This window comes from Megachile rotundata, chromosome 13 (genome assembly GCF_050947335.1).
Source record: "Megachile rotundata isolate GNS110a chromosome 13, iyMegRotu1, whole genome shotgun sequence".
NCBI classification, from domain to species: domain Eukaryota; kingdom Metazoa; phylum Arthropoda; class Insecta; order Hymenoptera; family Megachilidae; genus Megachile; species Megachile rotundata.
The window spans coordinates 11118476-11141701 of NC_134995.1; the positions used below are offsets into that span (position 1 = coordinate 11118476).

General features: G+C 50.5%; 4 protein-coding genes and 3 non-coding genes across 16 annotated transcripts; 3 read left to right on the plus strand and 4 right to left on the minus strand.

The window, feature by feature from the left end:
- Positions 1 to 44: 44 nt before the first annotated feature.
- On the minus strand, positions 45 to 10448 carry Vmat (Vesicular monoamine transporter). 5 transcript variants are annotated; one of them, XM_012291562.2, is made up of 12 exons: positions 10308 to 10448; positions 6713 to 6888; positions 5206 to 5454; positions 4999 to 5152; positions 4779 to 4921; positions 4541 to 4723; positions 4378 to 4479; positions 4145 to 4319; positions 3817 to 3868; positions 3549 to 3732; positions 2804 to 2937; positions 45 to 2747 (listed from the first exon to the last, which is right to left on the minus strand). In XM_012291562.2, exons 2-12 carry the CDS (start codon positions 6825 to 6827, stop codon positions 2679 to 2681), a joined length of 1560 nt encoding a protein of 519 aa, XP_012146952.1. In that variant the 5' UTR covers positions 6828 to 6888; positions 10308 to 10448; the 3' UTR covers positions 45 to 2678. The 5 variants fall into 5 exon arrangements, with proteins under 5 accessions (XP_012146952.1, XP_076395073.1, XP_076395072.1 ...); XM_076538958.1 differs by lacking the exon at positions 10308 to 10448 and adding an exon at positions 8824 to 9017; XM_076538957.1 differs by lacking the exon at positions 10308 to 10448 and adding an exon at positions 8742 to 9017.
- Positions 151 to 20842, plus strand: Mgat2 (alpha-1,6-mannosyl-glycoprotein 2-beta-N-acetylglucosaminyltransferase). Of its 6 annotated transcripts, none has more exons than XM_076538954.1 (8): positions 151 to 1093; positions 17333 to 17572; positions 17635 to 17818; positions 17912 to 18334; positions 18515 to 18824; positions 19310 to 19591; positions 19949 to 20199; positions 20268 to 20842. In XM_076538954.1, exons 2-8 carry the CDS (start codon positions 17566 to 17568, stop codon positions 20494 to 20496), a joined length of 1686 nt encoding a protein of 561 aa, XP_076395069.1. In that variant the 5' UTR covers positions 151 to 1093; positions 17333 to 17565; the 3' UTR covers positions 20497 to 20842. The 6 variants fall into 6 exon arrangements, with proteins under 6 accessions (XP_076395069.1, XP_076395067.1, XP_012146945.2 ...); XM_076538952.1 differs by lacking the exon at positions 151 to 1093 and adding an exon at positions 14565 to 14803; XM_012291555.2 differs by lacking the exon at positions 151 to 1093 and adding an exon at positions 15363 to 16247.
- On the plus strand, positions 3035 to 3105 carry TRNAG-GCC (transfer RNA glycine (anticodon GCC)). Its single transcript has one exon. It is a non-coding gene; the product is annotated as a tRNA-Gly (tRNA).
- On the minus strand, positions 3970 to 4042 carry TRNAK-UUU (transfer RNA lysine (anticodon UUU)). Its single transcript has one exon. It is a non-coding gene; the product is annotated as a tRNA-Lys (tRNA).
- On the plus strand, positions 5661 to 5732 carry TRNAA-CGC (transfer RNA alanine (anticodon CGC)). Its single transcript has one exon. It is a non-coding gene; the product is annotated as a tRNA-Ala (tRNA).
- LOC100880652 (odorant receptor 63a) lies at positions 10800 to 14351 on the minus strand. Its single transcript, XM_003705930.3, has 5 exons — positions 13145 to 14351; positions 12985 to 13084; positions 12825 to 12920; positions 12601 to 12756; positions 10800 to 12544 (listed from the first exon to the last, which is right to left on the minus strand). The coding sequence occupies exons 1-5, from the start codon at positions 13984 to 13986 to the stop codon at positions 12494 to 12496; spliced, it is 1245 nt and encodes a 414-aa protein (XP_003705978.2). The 5' UTR covers positions 13987 to 14351; the 3' UTR covers positions 10800 to 12493.
- LOC100882598 (protein D2) lies at positions 20833 to 23126 on the minus strand. The gene is made up of 5 exons (XM_003705866.3): positions 22546 to 23126; positions 22362 to 22471; positions 22042 to 22162; positions 21121 to 21334; positions 20833 to 21053 (listed from the first exon to the last, which is right to left on the minus strand). Exons 1-5 carry the CDS (start codon positions 22598 to 22600, stop codon positions 20915 to 20917), a joined length of 639 nt encoding a protein of 212 aa, XP_003705914.1. The 5' UTR covers positions 22601 to 23126; the 3' UTR covers positions 20833 to 20914.
- Between the last annotated feature and the right edge of the window lie 100 nt (positions 23127 to 23226).

Sequence of the window (23226 nt, forward strand, 5' to 3'; positions counted from 1 at the left end):
GAACGGAATAAAAGTCGGAAAATTCGCAAATAATAGCAGTGAAGTTCACGTTAAACACGTAGAAGTTTATTAAGCATACGACAATTGAATCGTGTACACACAGCATGCTAAGTAATGACAAGCACAAAGTCGAGTAACGATCAAATTGAAATCGGTCGGTCGGAGCATGTAACGCGAACGGGGATCGTAGACATCGACGTCGATATTCGTATCTCGTCTACGGAACAATATTTCTCCATGAATGAGCATCGATAACGCGATTTACGCGACAACACACATACACGCGTAAAGACAGAGAAAGACGGGTGCATAATTCGACGCGTTTATTTACGATGCTGTCGCACCGGTTAAATATGTTTCTTTTTTCTCGCCGATTCTCATCGTTTTTTCGACAAACTACGTTTTTTACGGCCATTAAGTCGGACCCATACACCAGCTGATTAAATATACACGCTTCGCTACGGTCACAGGGTACAGAGGATTATTATCGTATCAGAGAGCAGCGCGCGTTGGTTGCACATCGTTCGCTAAAGATAGAATGACGCGTACGTGTACGCACGGTAGGAACTAGGAAGAAACCTTTATTTTCTGCCGATTTTTCGAGCGTATACCTAAATCGAAGTCTTCTTGCGTCGACGTTGAAAGCGCGAAGCGATCGATCGAGGACGCACGATTCTTCATCGTCTCGGCCACGCCGTCTCGCGTGCCAAGATATTTTCGTGCCTCGTCGTATCGCTTATTGTCTGTTCACGATAGCAGTCATCGACGAGTTAATCGCTGAGCTTTTTCATCGATTCGTTTTGACGCGTCACAATGAATATATCGAAAAGCGGGATGTCACCTTGGAACGCATCGTTCGCACAGTCGCGTTCGTCGGTGACTAGATAAAATACGACGACGAAAAGCGTGGATATTTACGCGCGAGTCGAAAGAATCGGTCACGATAAATTATGCTCGATTATATGAAACTCGTCCAAGCGTACCGCTTGAAAGGGAAAAGAGACGAATAACATGCAACTAGACGCGATACACGTATTTAGAAAAGATTCAACGTTCGACCGTGCGGTCTCGCTTTCCTTTCGATCCGGAAACGGTAAGTAGAAACTCGTTAAAAAGAAAAGTAATCGTATCGCGTTGAAAGAAGAGGAACGTTGTCGGTCATAAATCGATCAAATAAACTTCATAGATGCAACTACGTTTCGCTATAATTGCTTTCTAGATACATACACAGAGTTTCTCTATATTTACAGAAATTTCAACGATCCGTTAAGACATCGTACGGATACGTTGACACGTGTATCGTTTACGTAAATGCAACAACGCCGACCACCCGTTTCTCGATCCGACCCTCACTGTTCCTAAGTTATACGCGCGCGTAATTCGAGTACTTTAAATATGTTCCTCTCATTTTCCTCGATCGTATATTCGCGGTAGCGTCGAACGTTCGCGATGAATTCGCAAATCGAATTGACTCGCGTTTCTTACCGGGAGTAGGTGCGTCTAGCAACGCAGCCTCGAGGAATCGTCGAATTCGCGGTAGAAACACGTTCTACGATTTCCAACAGATCCTCGTACCGTATCGTTCCACAGCAACGCGTTCTTATCGCTCGAATACATTAATTATGTAGATTCGTACGAAGTCCGTCAATGAATTAACAAGGTCGTATCCATTTTTCAAGAGATTCCGTAGCTCAGGACCTAAACGTACGAACTTTAAACGGCCGTGATCCCCGACCGCAACAACAAACACGGGATCATCGATAAACCTTTAACATCATAATATTCGTAAACGTTTCTACGATACACTCTATTCTACTAACGCGCTTACTAACACGATTACGAACTACAACAAACGCGATGCTCTTACGATCTACGTGTGTATATGCACGATATATTATATGCGAGTACCTAATCGAGAGACAGAACGCGAACGTAGAACGATAGACGGTCGAAGGGAAAAATAAAGAAGAAAACGTGCTCGTTTCCGCCGCAGATTCGCATAAAGTTTATCGTGTAATTTGCAAATTCGTCGAACGGTTCGACGCTTCTTCACGGTCGTTTTAGTTCGCGAGTTATCGAACAATTAGCTCGAAAGAAACACTCGGAGTCACGTCTTTGATCGGGTATTAATCGTCGTTTTTCTCGTTGCTCGTTGAAGTCGAAAATCTTCGGCTCTCGAGACTCTCGAGTACGTACAAATGGAACATCCTGTGCCGATTAAGTTTTCAACGATTCGGAGAACTCTTCATCGCGCCTAATCGCCGTTTTGTGTTCGCACGGTTTCCCTGCAGCCATTCAGGGAATCCAAAATAGGCGGTTCTCCGTGTAACGAATTATTTTTAAATTGCCAACGTCTGCAGCCGAGAAATTTTCGCGATCCACGAGCAAGCGACTGGTATCGTACGCGTAAATTCCGCGCATCGATGTATTTATATTCGTCGGTGCCTCGATCATTCGACGTAAATATATTCGTTTGGTGACGCGCTGTCCACGCGTACGATTTTCTCGAACGCACACACTTATTCTTACGATTTACTCTACGATTATGTACAATCAACGTTAGATTAGAAAGGAAATAATAACGTTTCGCGTATCATATTCGACTGGTTGCTGCTGCGTCTCGATACTTTCGATAACGGAGGAAAAGAAAAGATCGATCGGGTTAAGAAACAGTGCCATTATTGCTCCTCCTCTTCGTTCTGGTACGTTACGTAGCGCACAGACGATTTCTCGCCGATGATCAACGACTGAAACGTAACCAAAGATAATGTCGTGGCTTTAATCGATTCGGTGTGAAAATTACCTTCTTCTCCTCCTTGGTCGGCGGTGCTCTCAAAAAGTATAACAGCGGAGCGTAGAGGAAGTTCAAAATTGCGATGCCGAATAACATCCACTCGAAACCGATACTGTTGACCAACGTGCCGCTGAGTGCGGGTCCTAGATAACAATTTGATATTCTATCGATCAATGTTACGATAATATTGCTAAAGTATGAAAGGTGTCACGCGAAAATAAGGACACTGCATTCACCGAAGCATCGGTGGTTCAGTGGTAGAATGCTCGCCTGCCACGCGGGCGGCCCGGGTTCGATTCCCGGCCGATGCAAATATTTTTTTCTTTTCTACTTATAATTTTTTTTTTAACCCCTTGCCTTACAATTTATTTGCCAGATGCGTCAGTCAAAACTATTCATGGTTATAATGTTAAAACAAAGAAAATTAAAATGTTTGGAGCATTTTTTGTTCAGCGATCCTTGACTATACAAATTGTAGCTGGACCTAAATTTCAAGTTGAAGAGTATTAAAAATTTTGGACATTATTTAACATTATATTCACGGTTATAATGTTAAAGCAAACAAAGAAAATTAAAATGTTTGGAGCATTTTCTATTCAGCGATTCTTGACTATACAAATTGTAGCTGGACCTAAGTTTCAAGTTAAAGAGTATTAAAAATTTTGGACAAGGTTATGCCACATTGGAGCTGTCACGAGTGAGACTTGTCAAAGTATGACAAGGGGTTAAACTGTGTAATATTTGAAGCACGTACCCACGGCGAAACCTAAACAGAACGCAACGTCTCCGATAGCGTAAACGCTTCCATACACGGCGCTGTGTCTAATGTCCATCAAATATCCCAGTTCAGGCATCATTGAACTGTCCACCATGCCGATCGCGAATCCCAAGCCTGCGTTCGGTACAATCAGATGATCGATGCTTCTAGCTAACGGGATCTGCGAGTACGAGAAGTTTAGAAGTATAACATAAATGATTGCATACGTGAGGAGCTTTTGTTGAACATAACAGCGGATACTTACGCACATCAAGCAAATGCCAATGACGACCAGTCCGATCAGAGAAGCTAACCACCTACAACGTATCAAAAATCGATAGAATCTCGAAAGGGCACGGAGTAGAGCTATTGTCGCATAGGGGTATAAAAGTAGATATAAAGGGGGAGCAAAAAAACTCGCCCGAACAGGGACTCGAACCCTGGACCCTCAGATTAAAAGTCTGATGCTCTACCGACTGAGCTATTCAGGCGACGTACCTCAGGCTCGTTGCTCGTCCAGCGCCAGAATCTCCTTACTTTTTACGATCATTATCGCTGTAAAACCGCTTTAAAACAATCGAGTGTCCACCAACCTGCCCATCCTGTGTCCCAGCGGCCCGAAGAGATTAGTACCGATCAAGTAACTGATGCTCGCCGGTAAGAACGTGGCTCCTTGCTTCCATCTGCTCGCACCCATCGTGTCCATCATCCAAATCGGAAGACTAGGCTCCAGCATAGCGATACCCATGTTGGCGAACGTGATGGCGCCTGGAAGAGACTTTCGTTTAACGAGATCCCAGGTTTAACATTCAAAAAAGGTAGATACCGGCAGCTAGCACGATGTAGGGATCGGTGATCAGACTCTTCAAAGACGGAGGTTCCGTTTCTGTGTACACGACGGACGGCTGAAGCACCAGAAGCTGCAAAACTGAAAGGGAAATTGACATTGAAAGAAATTTGTACATTGCTCGTTCGAAATTTGCACTCACTTCCATCGCCAAGAGCCAAAGCGGAAAGAACCAAGAACGGAGCAGATTTCCCGACGAATTCGTACATGACACCACCGAACGGTGGGCCGATTAGAACCCCGAGGGCTAAGCCTCCCAGCGCGATGCCCATCGCGTTTCCGCGCTCCTTGTCGTCTTGGAACCTCTCGGCCAACATACCCATACCTGCAAATCCACTGATTCGTCCAATTTCCTTTGCTTCTGAGACTAATCGATTTACCTGACACGCTCGAGCACGAGGATCCGATTCCTTGCAACGCCCTCGCTAAGAAAAGGATACCGTAGCTTCGTCCGAACGCGAATATCAGCGTGGAAAGAAACATGATGACGAATCCGGTGAACATTGGTATGCTATACCCGATTCTAAAACGAAACGGAACAGTAGTTTCTTACGACGAAAAAGAATGTTCAAGCTTCGAGCAAGAATCACTAGTTCTTACTTGTGAGTGAGCGGACCGACGATCGGGTTGGCCAACAGCTGAACGAAAGCTTTCGACGCGAACATTATGCCGACGGCCACCGTCTCTTCCAGCAATTCGCGGTGTCTCTGCTCCTTTTCTTCCTTCTCCGACAAGCCCGTTCCTCCATTGTTTCCTATTGCAAACGAGCGTGAGTAGTGAACTCCATGCGTAGGACGCGTTTCTTACCGATCGTCGTTGCATCGATGCTAGGAAAAGTGGTCGCGTGAAGGAACTCCACTTGGGACTCGTTCAATCTGCCGTTAATGTCCTCGCATTTTGTCATGTTGATTCGACCGGATGCAGAGGACACGGTCGTGATCGTGGTGCCTGTAGTCTGAGCGATTCCCACCGTCGTTCGTCCATCTCCTTCCAGATGTTGGCTCAACGTGGCGTTAGGATGCTTGATGTCGTAGAGGAATTCCGGTATGATGGGCACTGCGAACGCGACCGATTGACTCGCGACATATTGTCAGAGGAATACGTTCGCGATTGTAACTGTGCTCGTTCGTCACTCGTCGCGCATATGGCACTGATGACGCGGCGACTCGGTATCGATGACATCGATGGCATTCGAAATCTGTCGATGGCGAAACGTCGCGCCGGCTTACGACTACGAGTTTCGCGAGACTTCGTATCGACTCGGGGGTGTAACTCAGTGGTAGAGTGTCTGCTTCGCATGCTGAAAGTCCTGGGTTCAAATCCCAGCACCTCCAAAACGCAGTCGATTATTTTTTTCTTTTTATTCCCTCGCCGATCGATCGCGGTGGGCGTCTGTGAAGCGGGATTTTTTCGAACGGATTTAGGGGGTGAAAAGCAAATGCGAGTTAACGGCAAAGGAAAAGAGATGGTTAACAGAAGGTCGAAAGCGCATCTCATGATTTGTTAGCACGCGTCGGAGAAGCTGTTTGGTATACGGTACATAAATGTATGACCACTTATCTGAATTGCCGGAACGCGTTTATTCGACCCCTGACTCCACTGCCCCTCTGTCACTGGTACCCTCGCGTATATTTCCGAGCACCGAGATTGGCGTGGCCAGGCGAAGGGCGAGCTACTGGCCGTGCCGAAGGATATATAAGAGCGCGCTTCGTGAATTAAACATTTCGTCGACGCGATAAAAGAAAGCGGGTCGGAACGGCGATCAAATGAGGAAAGCTTAAGAGTCGGAAAATCGGGGAGGCCGGCTCCCCTTTTTCTCGTAATTACGCACTCTTTTTTCTTTTCAAACATTTCGATTCGTCGATCGCGACGAGTGACGAACGCTGTGATCGTGGTTATTTCAGGTGGTTAGGAAAATAATTTATGAAGCGGTGTTTAAGAGGTGAATAACTCGTCGTCGGATCAGAAAGAGGAATAGGAAACCGCGAAGGAACAAACGTTTCAAGTATTCCTGTCTACACGCGCTATTTCTAAAAGACGATCGAGACGTAGACAAAAGAAGCAACTCGAACTTTCATTTGGACGTTCGAAGCATCTTCCGAGAAAGAGGCCGCGTAATTAGTTCGTTTCATCAACGAGAGGGAGAAGATTACGCTTGCTCTCGAGCGGTATCGGGCCGCCTTTCTTCCGCAAAGCAAACTTTTCTTTTCGTTTCTCGTTCCTCTCGTGTTCCGGCAGCTTTCTTCGGACTCTTTTCAGCGGGTTCCGCGCGGAAAATAATGGACTCGATCCGATCGAACGAATCGTTACTTACCGACCGTGGTCAGGAGCATATTGTCCAAGAGCAGGGCGATCGCGACGATCACGAGAATCAGTTTTCGCGATTCCCGACATCGTTGCAACCAACCGCTCCATTCTCCGCTACTCATCCTCGAGCTACGCGGATTCGCGACTCTTCCCCTTCCTCTTCTTCTTCTTCCGTTCGACGATCTGCAACGAGGAGACGAACGATGAAAGGTGTGTCGACAATTTGCGGTTCGTCGAACGAGCGCTCTTTTCGACCGCGTTGGTCGAACGTTTACGTTCGCTCGAACGATCGAGAGAATAACGCGATTCGAGCTTCCGGCGTTTAAAGTACTTTTCGACGAGCTTCTTTCGACGGTTAAAATTGCCAGCGACGTTCCGTGACGAATTCGCTACTCTGCTCGATCGGGCGAGAGAAGAAAGCGTCGTTCGAAGGTCATTTCCGGTATCCGTTCGCAACAGAGGCTCTCGTACGAAGCGATCATCGAGACATCGAACGCGCGGTGCCGTTCGATCATCGAGTCATAGAGTTAACGGCGTTAATTGGTCGCTTTTAGCGGTATCTCCCATGGACTATCGCGCAACCATTCCGCAGCCCATGGCCTCGCCGGTTCTCTTTTATTCGTAATAACTCGATTACTCGATGCTTTTAGCTCGGCTAATTTTCGCACGCTTCCCGTGAATAGGAAACCATTAAGGCCGTCTAAAGCGGCGCTCGACAACGATTTCTACCTCTCCCCTCCTTGTCACCTCGTTAAGAAGCATTCTCTATCTTTCTCGCTCCGAATTTTTACGGAGCAGAGGGAAAAACTCGGACAGGATAGAATTGGTTCGCCGAGATAAGCCAAGTTTTCCTAACGTCTGCCTACGCGACTTCGAACCTCTCGATCACCGTCCGTGTGTCCGTTCCGTTTGCTCGTGTGCTCTGTCCGAGTCGGACAGAGGGTACGCGATTTTACGTAACGAATAAGAGACCGTAATAGAATCGCGAGTCTCGATCTCGGAGTATGCGGGCGGCTGCCGTGGACGAGTCGAAGATTGATAAGGTAACGGAACGTGTGCGTAACGTTGCGGCGAGATTGTCGTGAACGAAGGCCTCGGTAGACCGAGGGAAACGGAGAAGAGGATTTAAGGGAAAAGAAGAATCGATGGAGAGGGAAGCAATCAGCATTCTCGTGAAAGCCGGGTCCCTCGGGTGCGCGCATTATTCTCCAGATTCCAGAAGGACCGAAGAAGATTTTTCTTTCGCCGCCGCTCTTGGCCTTCGATACTTTGCTTTTTGTTCCTACCAACGCGTTTCGTTCCCTTATCCGTTCGGTAATCACTTCTACCGGTCTTTACCGATTCTTTTCTTCTCGCCACTTGTCTCCCCTCGCGCTTATTTTCCGTTCGGCAGGCTATCGATTTCGCGTATCGTTTCTGTATTCTCCACTTTCCGAGCGTTTATTCGATCGCGTTCGAATCGAACGTTCCGATGCTTCGAGTGCGTTATCGTACGATCTAACTGCCATCGACGAAAGGGTTTGACGCCGTAGTGGTTTTGCGATTGACAGTTTAGTTGGCTCCGCGTTGATGAAGTGACTACGGATCCAACAACTACTCGTCCGACCTCGTTATCCCGATTCGATGGACGCGCGTACGCGCTTCTACACTCCACCTCCTTCTCGTCTATCGCCCCTCGACACCTAACCCTCTCGTACACCCACCCAATTACTCTTTCACACCCTTTTTCTCCTCTCTTCTCTTTTCTTCTCTTTTCTTCTGTTCCGTCACCGCGCCCCTATCCTTATTTCGCCTTTCACCGTAGCGACGCGTTTCATCGTACGCGATTTTATTCCGCGGACGAGTATAACCCGAAAGGCGTGCTAATAGAAAAATCGTGTCCACCGTCAACCGCGCCGATTTATCTTTCGACCGTGCCGTTGCCCAGGAACCTTTTCCTCCGCCAGCTTATCGATTCCGGTTAATTATTTCGACTGCTACGAAAATTGCTGTAATCACGAATCGTATTCCGAAGACGCGATCGTCGGTAAACTTACAATTAGTTTTCGCTTTGAGAAGCAATTAGCAGCGACGAACAACCGGAACGAGCGTTCCGCCCGGTGAATAGTTCGATCGTACCTTTTGGACAACTTTGACGCGAACTCGACTCGAAGGCGACGGGGTCGCTCGCGAATCGACGCTAATAATCGCGACCAATCTCGCGAGTGCGCCCGACTTTCCTCAAAGTGGATCGCTAACTAGATTTCGCTCGGCAACAATTACGCGTCTCTCGAAACTTGCTCGACCTTACTGATACGTCTTTCGTTACGATGTTTCGGTTCGGTTCGCTTCTAATCCTCGAGTCGAACGTGCGAGCGAGAGGAACGTGGAAAGAAAGAACACCGCAGGAGAGACGCGATTAAAAGGCAAACTGTTGCTTCGCGCGTCAACAAGTTGGCCGACCGTGGAAAGGAAACGGTTAGACGTTAGCGATCGATTCGTAGCGACAGATTCCTCGCGTCGAGACGAGTTCTTTTCGAAAAGATCGAAGCGACGTACCGACCTTCCGTCGACGAAAATAATGAGCGACGTTGACGCAAGTGGCTCGCGAGAATGTTTACTCGTGCAAAAAGATACTGCTTAGGATGGCGCAACAGACTAAGCCGTTGGCGAGGCAAATGATCGTTAAGCCGGAATAACGAGCTTAAATCGTGTCCGAGTCGGTTTATGCGATGTTCGCTGCGATCGGTAGCCGAACGTTATTCCTCGGGGAATCGACGCGTTGCTAGCTGCGAATCGGAGGAGAGAAAGACGGAACGGACGGGCGATCGAACGCAAACAGGGAGACGAAATAAAATTACGAGACGGCGTCGTCTCTTGATGAAAACGAATTTACGGGGAGATCGGCTCTCGCGAAGACGTAATCAGAGAACCGTCTGTTCGACGTGTCTCGTTTCACGAAGCTATAGAAAAGAGTTGCGTCGCGTAAAAGCGGAAAGATACGAAGGGAAGAAGAGAAGTAGGCTAGGGACGACGTAGAGGAAGGGCAAAAAAGGGAGACTCGGTAAGAAAGAGAGAGGAAGGGAGCGGAGAAAGCAGAGAGAGGTTCGAAGGAGAAGCAAGCTTCTCGGTTACCGTGTCTGGCGATCGGGTAATCGCATTATACCCGGTAATTACGAGACCGCTCGTAGCGGTACAGGACGAGCCTGCAGCTCGGGCAAAGTACCGGGCAGGGTTATGCAGATTGCTTTATAACCTCGTTACCGATCGCTCTATTAACCTCGCGAGGTTCGCATCGGACGATGCCTTTCTTCGCGATCGCTACCGAAACGCCGTTGTGCTCGATCGCGGAAATTCTCTCCGACGTTCGAGCAAGCTGCGAACGACGCGCGGAAACGAGGGTGCGATCTCGAGCGTGAAATTCGCTCGGAACTCGAAGCTGACCGAACCTCGATCAGGAAGCTGCGCGACCGGGCGAAAACGTGAGACGGAAATTCGTTCGCGACGGATTTCTGTGGTCGAAGCGGAAACGCCGACAGCGAACGGGCGTCGCGATTGGTGAACGGCGCGAAAAAGAAACGAAAGAAAAAGTAACACGGTAAGAGAGTAAATTGCTTCCTTACCTAAGCGGGACGAGAACAGGTCTCGTGTCGGGCCGCGAAGCGGATCGGGAAGAAAAAACGACGGACGTTTACGGGTCCGAATCGATGAATCGGTGGTGGCGAACGGGACGTCGAGCCGAATGGTCGAGACTGGTAGCCGTGCTTCCAGGTGGAAGCGCCGCGGCCGATTGAGAGCGAGGATGGCGGCGAGGGTGCATCTCGCCCCGATTTTTCCGCCACGGGGCTGTCGCGCTCTCTGCCCACCGTCGCGTCGTTCGCGTACGCGTCTCTCCGTCGCTTCTTCTCCCGTCGTTCGTCGCCCGTTGCCCGTCGCTCGTCGCCTCTCTTCTCGATCCTCGAAGATCCACGGTCCCTTAACCGAGTCGAAAGCGCATGGTCCATCGCGCCTCCGAAAGCCCCCACTTCGAAAGCCCGCTCCCGCCCCTTTCTCGCTACGCTTCTCTTCCCTCGATTCCGTTCGCTTCCGCGTTAACCCTGTCCTATCCTGCATCCTCCCCCTCGCCCACACCCTCGCCCCATCCTATTCGACGTTCTTGTCTCGAGATCCTTTCGACTCTTCTCCACCGATTCCTCTTCTTCGTCTTTTCACGCCCTATTCGTCCCGCTGTCTACGTCGTTCGTTGCCGTGCTTCGGATCAGCCGCGTCCTTCGCGAACGCCCGCGACGCGTATAATTTTGCGTCGGTTCTTCGGCGAACGAAAAAAAGGTCAGACGGTCGGACAGGGGATGTTATTAAGATCGAGATTAAGAGCTAGGGGTTGTACGGTGGGAATGCGATTCGAGGACCGATGGAACGCGAACCCTTCGAAGAATTCTCGATGCGCGTACCGCCGCCGGCTCTTTATTAAACCGGCTTTTATCACGTACCAGAAACGGAGTCGCCGGCTACGTTCCAGCCTTTTTCCAGCTATTGGTCGCGTAAGTGGCGAGGAAACGCGATCGATCGACAGACGCGAGACGAAAGACGAGTAGTCGGAGCCGACTCCCGACGAATCCGGCGATTCGCTGGAACGCGATCGGTGGACGCCGCGTCGATCGAAGCGTGGCCGAATCGCGCGAATTCTATCTGCCGTTACCACCTGTGGAGCCAAAGTAGAAAGCGATATAGAAATTCCAGCCAGGAAGCGAATTCACTTGTTGATTTTAGGAAACTCCGGAGAAGACGGACGCGAACTGCAACTTGTTGCTAAAGCGACGCGTTCGAGCATCGCCGTTGGATCGGCGTAACCGCGTCTCGAAGGATTCCGTATCGGTCGATGACGACGTGGCACGGCGAGAACGGCCAAAGGTATCCAACAATAGGCTGAAACGGGATAGAAGGCCTGTCTTAGACAGACGCTCCTCTATCTCGGTACACCCATCTCCCGCGTAATTAATTCGAGAAGGAACGGATCGCGGTACACCGCCGTCGGCGAAGATTGCCTTCGGAGTAGCGTCGCCCACTCGGCACGGCGTGGCGGTATTTCCGTTCGATCGCTTTCGTTCGCCCTTTACCACCGTTCTTCCTCGGCGTTTCGCCGGCAACGCGAAAAGGCGAACGACTCGGTCGACGTCGTCGAGGAGAAATCTCGTGACACGATATCGCGGGATTACAGAAAAATCCACTTTACCCGTAATTGCCAAAGAATACGAGAAACGTGGCGTCGGGTCGACCTCTATTCGCGCCTCCCCTGTATCGCGCGATTTCGCCTCGTATCAACGCGTTTCTTTATCCTCTTATTTATTTATCCCTTCGATTACATCTTGATTTCTTTCCCGTCAGTCGTCTGTCTCGAACAGACGTTCGACGAACATCGGAACGAGACGAACGTGATCGGCCATGGGAAAGCCAATCGAGGACGCAGTTTCTCGACGATAACGAACGAACTAAAAGCTCCGCGAGGAACTCGCGAGCCGAGACGAAAACGTGGTTTTCCTTCTTTCGGCCAATATTCGAGGCGCGCGTTTGCTCGCGAAAAATTTGTCTCGCAAAACGAAGAAAAACGAGCGGAATCGTTTCGGTTCCAGCTACGTGGAAAACCTTTTCAACCTTCGATTCCGCGTTCTCTGCACGTACGCGGTCCTCCGTTTCCTTCCAGTCGAATTAACCGATTCGTATCGACGCTATTTACCGAACAAACATCAACGTCAAATTTCTTGCATCGTACTTTACTTTAGATACAAACGAATCGAACAAAGTGCGCTTGCTAATTCATGCTTCTGACGACGGTGAAGAACGACACCGAGGTGGATATCATCTGAAAGAGAAGGAACGTTAATCGCACGGACAGATCGTAACGAAGAGGATAGATACCGAGCCGAAAGTGTCCAACGAGAGTACGACGAATTTCCCGGCGGTCAAGCGAGCCGGTTTCTGGGCTCTGACCAGCAGAACGGCGATCGGCGTCCGCGAGCTGGCGGACCATCGGTACCAAGGCGAGTTGTACGCGGCGACGGCGATAGCTTGGCTCTGTAAACACGTTCATAAACGTAATGGCGCGAAAGAGGTCACGGACGAGATTCGCTCGAGAGACTTACCTTCGCGAGAAGAACATCCGCGGGCCAGTTGCATAAGAGCAATTGAATCACGGCGATCAGCAGTTGCGTGACGTACTTGAACTTGTTAGGATCGTCCTGCCGGGGCGGATCAAGTTGCAAGCGTTAACCGAGAAACGGAGAAATCGCGAGCTTCGCTTACCCCGACTAACTTGAAGCCGACCAGGGAAACGTTGTACGTGCTGAGCATCATTTGCGTCAGAAGTATCACGTTCGTGCAACGTTCGATTCGCTCGCAAAATCTGCGTGAACAGAAATCGATAGTGAAAACCAGGAATAATGGAGTACCCTATCGAACTCACTCGAGTATCACTTGATGATGGATCAAAGAATTTCGAAGGTCCTCCTGTACGCTGTTCGAATCAACGGAGCGCAAGCTTTCGACCCTCGATCGTATCACGTCCAGGTGGCCGCAAGCGATCAACGCGAACATGGCGGCGGTCGTGTCTACTCCGACGCTGGTCAAGCCGACGCTGGTCACCGAAAAGAACTGAAGAACGCACGCGATCTCGTACCACGGGCTCCCTCGAACCTCCAGGAAAAACGCGTACGGCAAATGTCGCGCGTTTTCGAGATCCAGAGAAACGTTGCTAGCGTTTACCGCGTCGCGAGCCACGTTCGAGTCGTCGGGCAACCAGGAGGTGACCAGAGCGACCGCCACGTACGCGAAAATGGTCAGTTGGCAATTGACGACGTACGTAATGGCCAGTCGGTTCGATCTCCTCGCGTAATTTCCAACGACTTTTTTCTCCCGCGAGTTCAATCTCGACCAGAGCAGCTCGCACTCGGTCAACATCGTCTGACAGGTGCCACGGTGCAGCAGCAACATCGCGAACCTCGTCTGCACTCCCACGAACGACGTGATCAGCGTGAAGGTTTCCAAGTTGGCGTTCGAACGGCCGTCGCGTCTCAGAAACTCGTACACGTACGAGACGCTGTAAACGGACATGCAGAAGAACGCCAAGCACGCCAACGCACGTCTTTCGACCGATCGTTCCCCGCGCGAGATCACCCCGGCCAGTCTCAAAAGGAACAAGTTGAAACCGATCGACCGATCGAAGCTCGCTGTTTCGCGTTTCATCTGTGCTCGACTCGTCGCGCGACCCGTCTGTCTCTTTCGGAGTCCGTACAGGGCGGGGAGCATCGGCGTGGGAACGACAAGTCGAGATCTACAGGAACGCGACAGGTGGACCTCGAACACCTATCATTATCGAAACGTCGAGAGAAAAGTTTGTTCGACGATGCATACTTGATCGCGTTCGAAGCACGCGATTTTCCCACCGGTCGCGTCTCGCGCGCTTTTCCCGCGCCGCCTCGCGTCGAAGAAAGTTCGAGTCGGTACGAGGAGTGCGACGCGACCGAGACTCGGAAAACGAATCGAACGCGTCGTTCCATCTGGTGGGTGAGCCGCGGGGTTGGCTCGATCGAAAAACGAACAACGGAGACTCGTTATCCGACGAGGAGCGTCTTATCGACGTTGACTCGGCGCCTTCCGAGGGATGGCGGTTCCGGCGAGATCGATCGTCCAGCTGGAAATCTCACCCCCGTGAAGCGTCAGGGGTCGTGGGGTGAAAGCAGCGACGTGGCGTGTTAGGCTGTACGCCAAGAGCGGAGCTAGCAGCGGGGGTGGGTGGGGTCGCAGTAGGGTTTGCCACGATTCCATAGGAACGCGGGACCGCAGTTTCGACGTAAAGTCGCGCGAACGGTGATCGAGATCGGAGAAGGACACGAGGAGGAGGACAGGGGAAGCAGAGAACGACGACAAGGAAGAAGAAGCAGAAGAAGCAGAAGGGAGCCGCACCGTCGGAAGAGAATTCCGCGGTCGGTCGCGATGACACGCCGCTTCGTCTTGTCCGCTTTTCTCGAGATCCACCTCGACCCGTTCGTCGACACGTGATCGCTCGACGAATCGTCTCGTCGAGGCATCGTCGAGACAGAACGCGCTCAGACGGTGGACCTACGTAAGTAAAAAGTTCCATCGAGGCGAACGACCCTTCGAAAGATCGACGAGCTACGTCGCGAACGAGCAAAACTTCCCTTTTGCTCGAGGTCGGGCTCCATCGTCCCGGACCTACGAGACCGATCGATATTCCACCATCCCACCCTCTAACTCCTTCTCTCTCTTTCTTTCGCTCTGCGTCTCTCTCCCTCTTCTTTTGCGCATAAGTTGACGCGTACGCGACCGATTCCGTTGCTTCTCCGATTGGCCGTTATCGCGCTCGCGATTAACGGTCGATCGGCCAGCGACGCGATGGGATCGTTTCCGCGTACGCTCCCGATTTCCTGGCGACCTCGTGACCTCGCGTCGGAGGATCGCGCCGCGACTGGAAAACCGCGAGACCACGCGAGAGCCACGATTTTCCGGTTCACCTTGAAGTCGACGCGTGATCGAGTCGTCTCGCGTTCAGTCGTTTGCATTTGCGCGTCGAACGAATTAACAGTCACACGATACGTAACGCGCTCGGCGAACGCTCGTCGGCAACGTGCCTCGACCAGAGCATTCGCGAGTCGATCGTCTCGACGACGTTCCTCCGATACGGCGATCCGCGTTGCGGGGCCACGATAGAATACGCGAAAGTGGCGATCGAGAAAACGCCGAGGCTGCAAAGTGCGCGATCCTAAGTTCCTTTTCAGTGTTTTTTTGCCGAGCGAGCAAATTTAACAGGCGGAGCGCGCGAAACGAAGGTACGGCCGACGGACAGGAGGATCGTCTCGAAGACAAAGACGCGGCGAAAAGAGAGCAACGAGGGCTGGCAAGGAAACGAGAAGGTTTAAGCGTTTTATCGTCGCTCGAGCTCCTTCTGTTCGAGTAGTAGCTTCTGTTCCCGCGTCGCTCCCCGCCGCGGTTCGCGAGCGGAGGATATCGCGGTTAGCTTGCTCACGGATATCCGCATTGTTTCGCGTCAACCAGCCAAGTCAGCTGACCTACATCGAACAGCGGCAAGCAAAATGGGATATCGAGCCACTCGATGCTCATCTACGGACAAACCACTCGCCATCCCTGGAGACCTTGTCGGCGCCGTCCTCCTCGTCGTCGACGTCGCTGTTCCGCTCTTCGATTCGCGTTTCGCGCTTCGTCGCCGCCGATACCGCCTCCGTCCTTTCTTTCTGTAATTCGACGCCCGTTCCGTGCGCCGGCGGTTTTTACGCGCGATCGCTCGAACGCGCCCGACGCCTTTCGTCTCGCGTCCCGTGATTCACGGGACGTTTCCGAAACTGTATCGCGCGAGAAACGACCAGTCGCCGAGACAGCCGTCCGATCGATCGGCTGCCCCGTCGATCGCGGAGGGAAACAGGTGCCGCGAGTTGCGAAAGGTTACCAGATTACGCCGAGACCGGCTCGGAAAATTTCGAACGCGAATCGGTTCTGCATAACAGAAGGGAACGGAACGCAGTGATTCGAAGGTAAGAGATAATAACCAACGACCAAGGTTGCTCGCGTACGCTACAACCGTTTCGTCGCTGCTTTCGTACATTTTCCACTAGCATCGCGCACCGACGACGCAACTAATTCGCGTTCCCTTACTCCTCTTTCATCTTTTACTCCTACTCGTTCTCCTCCCCGGCCTCTTCTTTTCTCTACGGTCCTTCCGTCGATCCCCTCTTCCGTCTTTCGAAGAGTCCGCGTACCGTACTAAAAATAAGTTAACGTCGTAGCATCGTCTTCCGTGCACGCTTCGATGAAAGGAAGAAAAAAATACGGGAAACGGTTCGTTCGGAGACGGATACGCGCCGTCTGTAATTTTCTCGCGTCGATAAAGCGGAAGCGGAAAAGGGACCGAAGGAAGAGGGTAAGACCGAAAACGGCCGGCTGACGAAACTCGTGAATCAACGTCCATTGGTAAATAATCTTCCCTTCGATAATCGGTGACCCGTCCTACTCATCCCCGATCTTTCACCGAATTACCTCATCCCTTACGCTGGACTCGAAATAGCCCCGCTTCCTAATTTTACGAAACTATAAATGTACGATGTTTCTCTCTGAAACGAGAGAACATTTTGAACACTCCTTGTTAAATATGCGCGTTTGCTGGATTATCTATTGTATCGTACATTAATATTTATCAGTTTTATCTGTTTCCGTCCAAAGTTCTGTCTAGACAGTCTGTTTAATACAATGAATTGTGTCAAGTTCGTCGAAATACAACGTACTGCTGAATAAACAAGGAAGGAATCGAGATCGGGACGAATCGCGATCGAGTTACGAGTCGCGAAGCCTCTTTCAACCTTCGTTTCGTGACGCTTTTCCGCTAGCTTGTAAAAGGCCGACAATCCCACTCTTTCCCGAACGACGTCGCGGATCAGATACTGGACATCGATTCCGCGCGTGTCGATCGTCTACGCCCCTCCGAACAAAACAGACTCGATATGCTCGCGTGAGATTCCATTCGATTCTCGTGCGCGCCGTTTCGCGGTTCGACGCGATCAGATTTGCAACTGTTTCGTCATCGCGTCACGTAACACCGTGATATTTCTTTCGTGCTTTACAGATTTCGTCGAAATGAGGGACCACCCGTCGCGCCTTTTCTTCGCTACGAGGTAAGAGACGGCGAGGTCCGCGAGTAGCTCGCTAAACGTTGCCGCGAACGATGAGCTACCGACGGATCTTCTTCGAGCAGCTTCTTCGAGCACGGCACACCGTACACGATAACTTTCTGCCGGGCCAACCGGCGAAAGAGGAACAACGACGTCCATTTTGGAACGGTCGCTCAGGAATGTCAGCATGAGAGGTGAGGCAATCGGAAGGTTTCCGACTATCGCAGGAACCGTACCGTTCTTACTCGTTTCGCAGGATCCTCGTTTTTGGGGACCATAAGATCCGTGCGTGGAACCTTCTTGAGGACGCTCGTTTTCGTCTTCCTGGCAACGTTCCTGTGGCTTCAGCTTCACGTGATCAACCTGACCGGTCGGGACTCCGGCGGACAATCCTCGTCGAACGAGACGTTGTTCGCTCTCGTGCCGCAAGAACTGCACAGGTAAGTTAATCGCGCGTGCAGCGAAAACGGAGAGAAAGCGAGGAGCCGGAGGGCAAGAGAAATAGAAAGAAAAGAGGGAGATGATTTTCGCAGGTTTCTGAAGGAACGTCGAAACGGTTCGTCGACGTTGGCGAACGCGAGCGCGGAAACGCTAACCGAGCTCGAGATAGCGGAAATTCGACGCAACATAGAGAAAGCGAACGCCGAGCAAAGGGTGTACAATGAGGAGTCGTTCGGTCCGTTGGCCAACGACGCTCCCGTGATAGTGATCCAGGTGCACACGCGACTCACCTACCTCAGACACCTGATCGTCTCGTTGGCTCAAGCCAAGGGCATCGAACAGACCCTCCTCGTCTTCAGTCACGACGTCTGGCACCCGGACATCAACTATCTCGTGCAGAGCGTCGACTTTTGCCGCGTCATGCAAATCTTTTATCCTCACAGCATACAAACTCATCCTCGAAGCTTTCCCGGCGAGGAGCCGAACGACTGTCCGCGAAACATACGCAAAGAACAGTGAGTAATTCTCTTCTGCGTCCGCGCGACCTATCAATCCGCTTTTTCTATTTCTGTCTGTTCTTCTTCTCCTTCTTGCTGCCTCTTCTTCCACTCGTGCTTCTCCGCTTTCTTACCACTTTCGTCGACGGTCGTTTTGTTTCTCGGGGGGCATGCGGGCGTGCGCGCACGACGCTGTAGGGCCTTGAGTCTCGGCTGCACCAACGCCAAACACCCGGACCTCTATGGACACTACAGGGAGGCCAAGTTCACTCAGACCAAACACCACTGGTGGTGGAAGGCGAACCGAGTCTTCGATCAACTGTCCATCACCCGGAATCACACCGGAATGGTGCTTTTTCTCGAGGAGGATCATTACGTCGCCGAAGACTTTCTACACGTATTGAGACTGATGGAACGCACCTGTAGGCACAGCTGCGAGAGATGCAACGTCCTATCCTTGGGCACCTATCTCAAGACTTACAATTACTTTGCCGACTTTAGTCGAAAGGTGAGAATACCGCGAATCGATCGAATCCTTCGAATACCGCGAACCCGATAGCTCGTGTTCATTCGTTACGATTCGATTTCTGTCCTCGTTCATCTCTTTTCTTCCTTCTCTTCATTCTCTTCGGATCATCGAAATCGCGAGACTATACAGGCGACGCTCGGGAACATCTCGCGTTGTTCCGACTCTTCGCCGATTTTAATGCCGTACCGCGATTCCGTACGTTTCTCTGTCTCTCTCTCTCTCTCTCTCTCTCTTTCTCTCCGTTTTCCGATCACAAAACGGATAAAGGAGGCGTGAAACGGTGAAGGGGCTAATCGCGCGCGACGCCCATAGCGTTCGGCTCGAGTTTCGTTGATCCAGATAATGGATCGTAAACGCGAGCACGTTCGAACCTCTGCACCATAGGTGCGTACCCTATCGTACAACAGCACCATGTCAGTGTGAATATCTGTGTGTCGATGTTTCACGCACGCCCCGTCCGTTAGTTCCTTGGCGTCAACAGCGCTCTGCAAAAGGAGTTCCTGCGTGGATTAAAGAGGCGGGAAACGTCGACGGGACGGCGGTCGACGAGAAACGAAGACATCGGCGGTGTCAAGGCATTCCCTAGCCATGACATCCCCACCGACGGGAGCAGCACCGGGAACGTCACCGCTGCCGGAAACGGCGCTCTTCTCTTAACCGTCGTCGATCGGAACGCGCGCACGGCGCACTCTGCTCCCGCATGGGCTTTCCAGCTCCTACCCGATCTCTACAATCATTATCAAAAGGTTGCCCATTATGGCTTTCGACGATACGACGCACGACACGACGCTACGCGACACGACCCGACTACATTCACCACCTGAGTTCCTTCGTTTTGCTCGAACCTGTCGATGCGGCGTTATGATCATCTTTCTTACATTAACAAGCGCGACCGACGTTTTCGAATGCCCCTTTACTTTGCCCGACACACCAGACAGACGCACTCGATTCGCGCTCGCGATCGCTCCGCGACCCTCCGGTTCCCTACGATCGCTCGCTCGCTCTCTCTCTTTTTCTCTTTTACTCTCTCTTTGTCTCTATTTCTTCCTCTAAACCACATCCTCCGCGCAATTTTATGAACGTCCGCCGTTTCGTACCTACAGGCCGAGGTGATCCCGTGGATCTCGAGCAAACATAATATGGGAATGGCGTTCAATCGCGTCACGTGGAATAAACTGAGAAAGTGCGCGGCCCAGTTTTGCTCCTACGACGATTACAATTGGGACTGGAGCCTTCAACACGTCGCGCAGACTTGTCTACCACCGAGCAAAGGAGCCGGGATCGCCCCCCGCACGGAGTCCGGTTTGGTCACGATGATGATGAGAGCACCCAGAGTTTTTCACATCGGCGAATGGTAAGCGCAGTTTTTCTCTTGTATCTCCCTATCTTCTCCAAAAGTTGACCTTCGCTAATCTCGTGCAGCGGAGTCCATCACAAGAAGACCAATTGCGAATCGACCACAGTCATAGCAAAGGTTCAGAACGTTCTAAAGGCCGCCCGAGATCATCTGTTTCCTACGCAACTGACGCTTACCGTAGCCGGTACCGCGAAAAAGACAAAGCTCCGGAAGGGCAACGGTGGATGGGGCGACGTCCGAGATCATCGGCTCTGTTGGAACATCACCGTTTATCCGGATCTACTGCTACCCTGAGGCAGAATCTCGATCGAGAGAGGAAATATCGATGGCGCTCTTTATCGCGCACCGTACTTATCTTTACTCGCCGTACAGTGTCTGGCGTACGGTTCTGATTGCGCACCGAGAAACGCGCTTATCCTATTCTAGTCATCCGTTGCAGCTAACAGCTTTGCGACGCGAAGCTCTTCGAAGCGAACCGAGGATCGCTCGCGGCACCGCGCGAAGACGCGCCCGATAAGCCGGGCGATCCTAAACCCATCCACCGAGCCAGTCTAGCGAATTTTACGTAGCCTATGCGCTACTCGTTTTATATTTGTAACCGACATCAACGAAAATAAACGAATTGACCGATTTTCTTTTATTTCTTCCGAACATTTTATTTCTCTCATTCGCTTCGTGACATCGCTCGCAAGTTGCTGCGTCGTTCACCGAATTAAAATCCCAAAAGTTTCGCGTACGCCGGGACGTTATCGTCGTACTCCACCTTCATGAAGTTGCCAGATAGTGGACCCTCCAAATTGTATTTCTCAGCAAACTTCTTCGCGGAGAATCGCTTACGGCGCTGACCGTCCCTAAAAATTATTAGGATTAATTTACGGTGGAATGACAACGAAGGTTGCGAAATTAACGCTCGAATACCTGTTGCTGAGTCTTCTCTCGTCGAACGTGATCGCTCCTTGGTTTTGCTTGTAAACGAGGAACACGTACCGATGCTTGCCCGAGCCTTTCGGCGGAGCTGGACCGACGTACTCTGCTAGTACTTCTCCCTTCTCGATTTTTTCTTCAGGAATATTTCCAACCAGCCAGTGACAAAATTCGCGTCTGTATCCTTTCGTTGACGGCACGTCTGGATCTGTGGGCGACCACACGAACGATCAATAACATTGATACAGTGGGTAACAAAAGTAAGTAAACACTTAGAGCTTGTGGCAAAAAAACATTTATGTCAAAGCAAATATGCGACTTCAAAAAACAAATTGTATATCTGCTGAAACTACATGAAATAATCTATATAACAAGGGGGGCCAACCTGCGGCTCTTTGAAGGATTATTTGTGGCTCTCGATAAATGTACCCAAGTTCCCTTTTCATTTTTGTGCTATTATATTTTAAAAAATTATTATCGTTCCGTATGTGTTTTAAAATGTCTTTGAAATTACTGACGACAAATATGAAAGACTAAGTGCAACGTTGTAACAAATTTCGTTTCCGTCCAAGTTAAGAATGATATGACTCATCGAAAACTGCGCCATCGAAAATTGCGGCTCGCGAAACATTTCAAATTTTGAAAAATGGCTTGGACTATCAAGGACCTTGGCCACCCCTGCTATATAATTATGCTGATAAAATGTTCACTGTGTATAATCGACTCGTCGCGAACACGGCCACGTAAGCCGAGAAAACGGGTTTTCTACGATCGACTCGGTGAAAGTGTAGATAACTCGAGGAGGATAAAATAACGTAAGGTCACGTTCTTTTTCTCTTTTTCTCGCGAACGACCAACTTGCACTCGAGACGGAATCGAAAGTTACGGCTGAAATTTATGCATTAAAAAACTTACCAGTCATTATCAACGTGTAAAGTACACCCCCTTCGTTCTTGTAGTGGATTTCTGGAGCCTTTTGCGTCTCCATCGGTGTCAGCTCGGTACCAAACTCGATCGCCTTCTCCCCATACTTTACCTAACTCGTAAACATTATTCTTTAGGCAGTGGTTAAAGCGGGACCGTTTTCTGACGAAATAGAATTCCGATACGTAGTAAATGCATTCCTACGAGAGCGACTATTCGTGAGAAAAGGTCCACTGTAATCATAGCCTAATGCGGTCAACGCGTATCGTGCAACTCTCCTTAATTCGGTAATTTCTTTTAAATGCTCGCACCTCGATCTTGTCGGTAGGCGCCACGTCTACAACGTCCGGCACGATCTTCGCTGCTTCGAATTCCGATCGAGTATCCGCGACCACGGCCAAGACGCCATAGGTGAGGATCCCTGCAATTTGTCGCGAAATTAACAAGTTAGAACGCGGAACCTTCGAATCGGCGTCCGAATATCACACAACGAACCTATTAACACGGAGTACTTCATCGTTAGTGTAAAAACGTGTCCGTTGCTCAGCATCGACTTCAATCCGAACAGCTCGAGAGGGACGTTTTATTCGACCGACTGTCCCCACTCGACCCGTAACTCGTCAAGGATTCAACTTCGCGTTCCACTTTTTCTTCGCGGCCATCGCTCGAACGTTCGCGACTCTCTTCAGTGATTCGCTCGCTATTCCTTCCTTCTCGAGGAAATTCGCCTACAAGAAATAACCGATCATACGTCCATACTCGTACAAAATTAACGCGCCTTGCTCGGCTACTCTTTGATATCGTACACGACAACTTTCCCGCAAATTCCGAATCGTTCCTACGATTTCGCTCCAAGTATCCTTCTGGTTCACCTCATTTTCTCTATGTAGTTATTTAGCTAACAAGGTGAGTTTCCCTAACAAAAATAATGTCATTTCCCATGGCATTATACTTAGCGCAAGACATTTTCGTATTCGATTACACACTTTCCGAGTAAGGTAATGATTACAATGGTTAAAGGATAACGTTTGTCAAAGCATTCATTGAAGGTTAAACGTTTACACGCAAACGGAAGCCTAGCGCGTCTGTCAGCATACAACAAAGAGAAAAGCGTCGACACTCAGGGATGACAATGCAATACGACTTACGTAAAAGTAAACGTTACCCTGCGTTCAA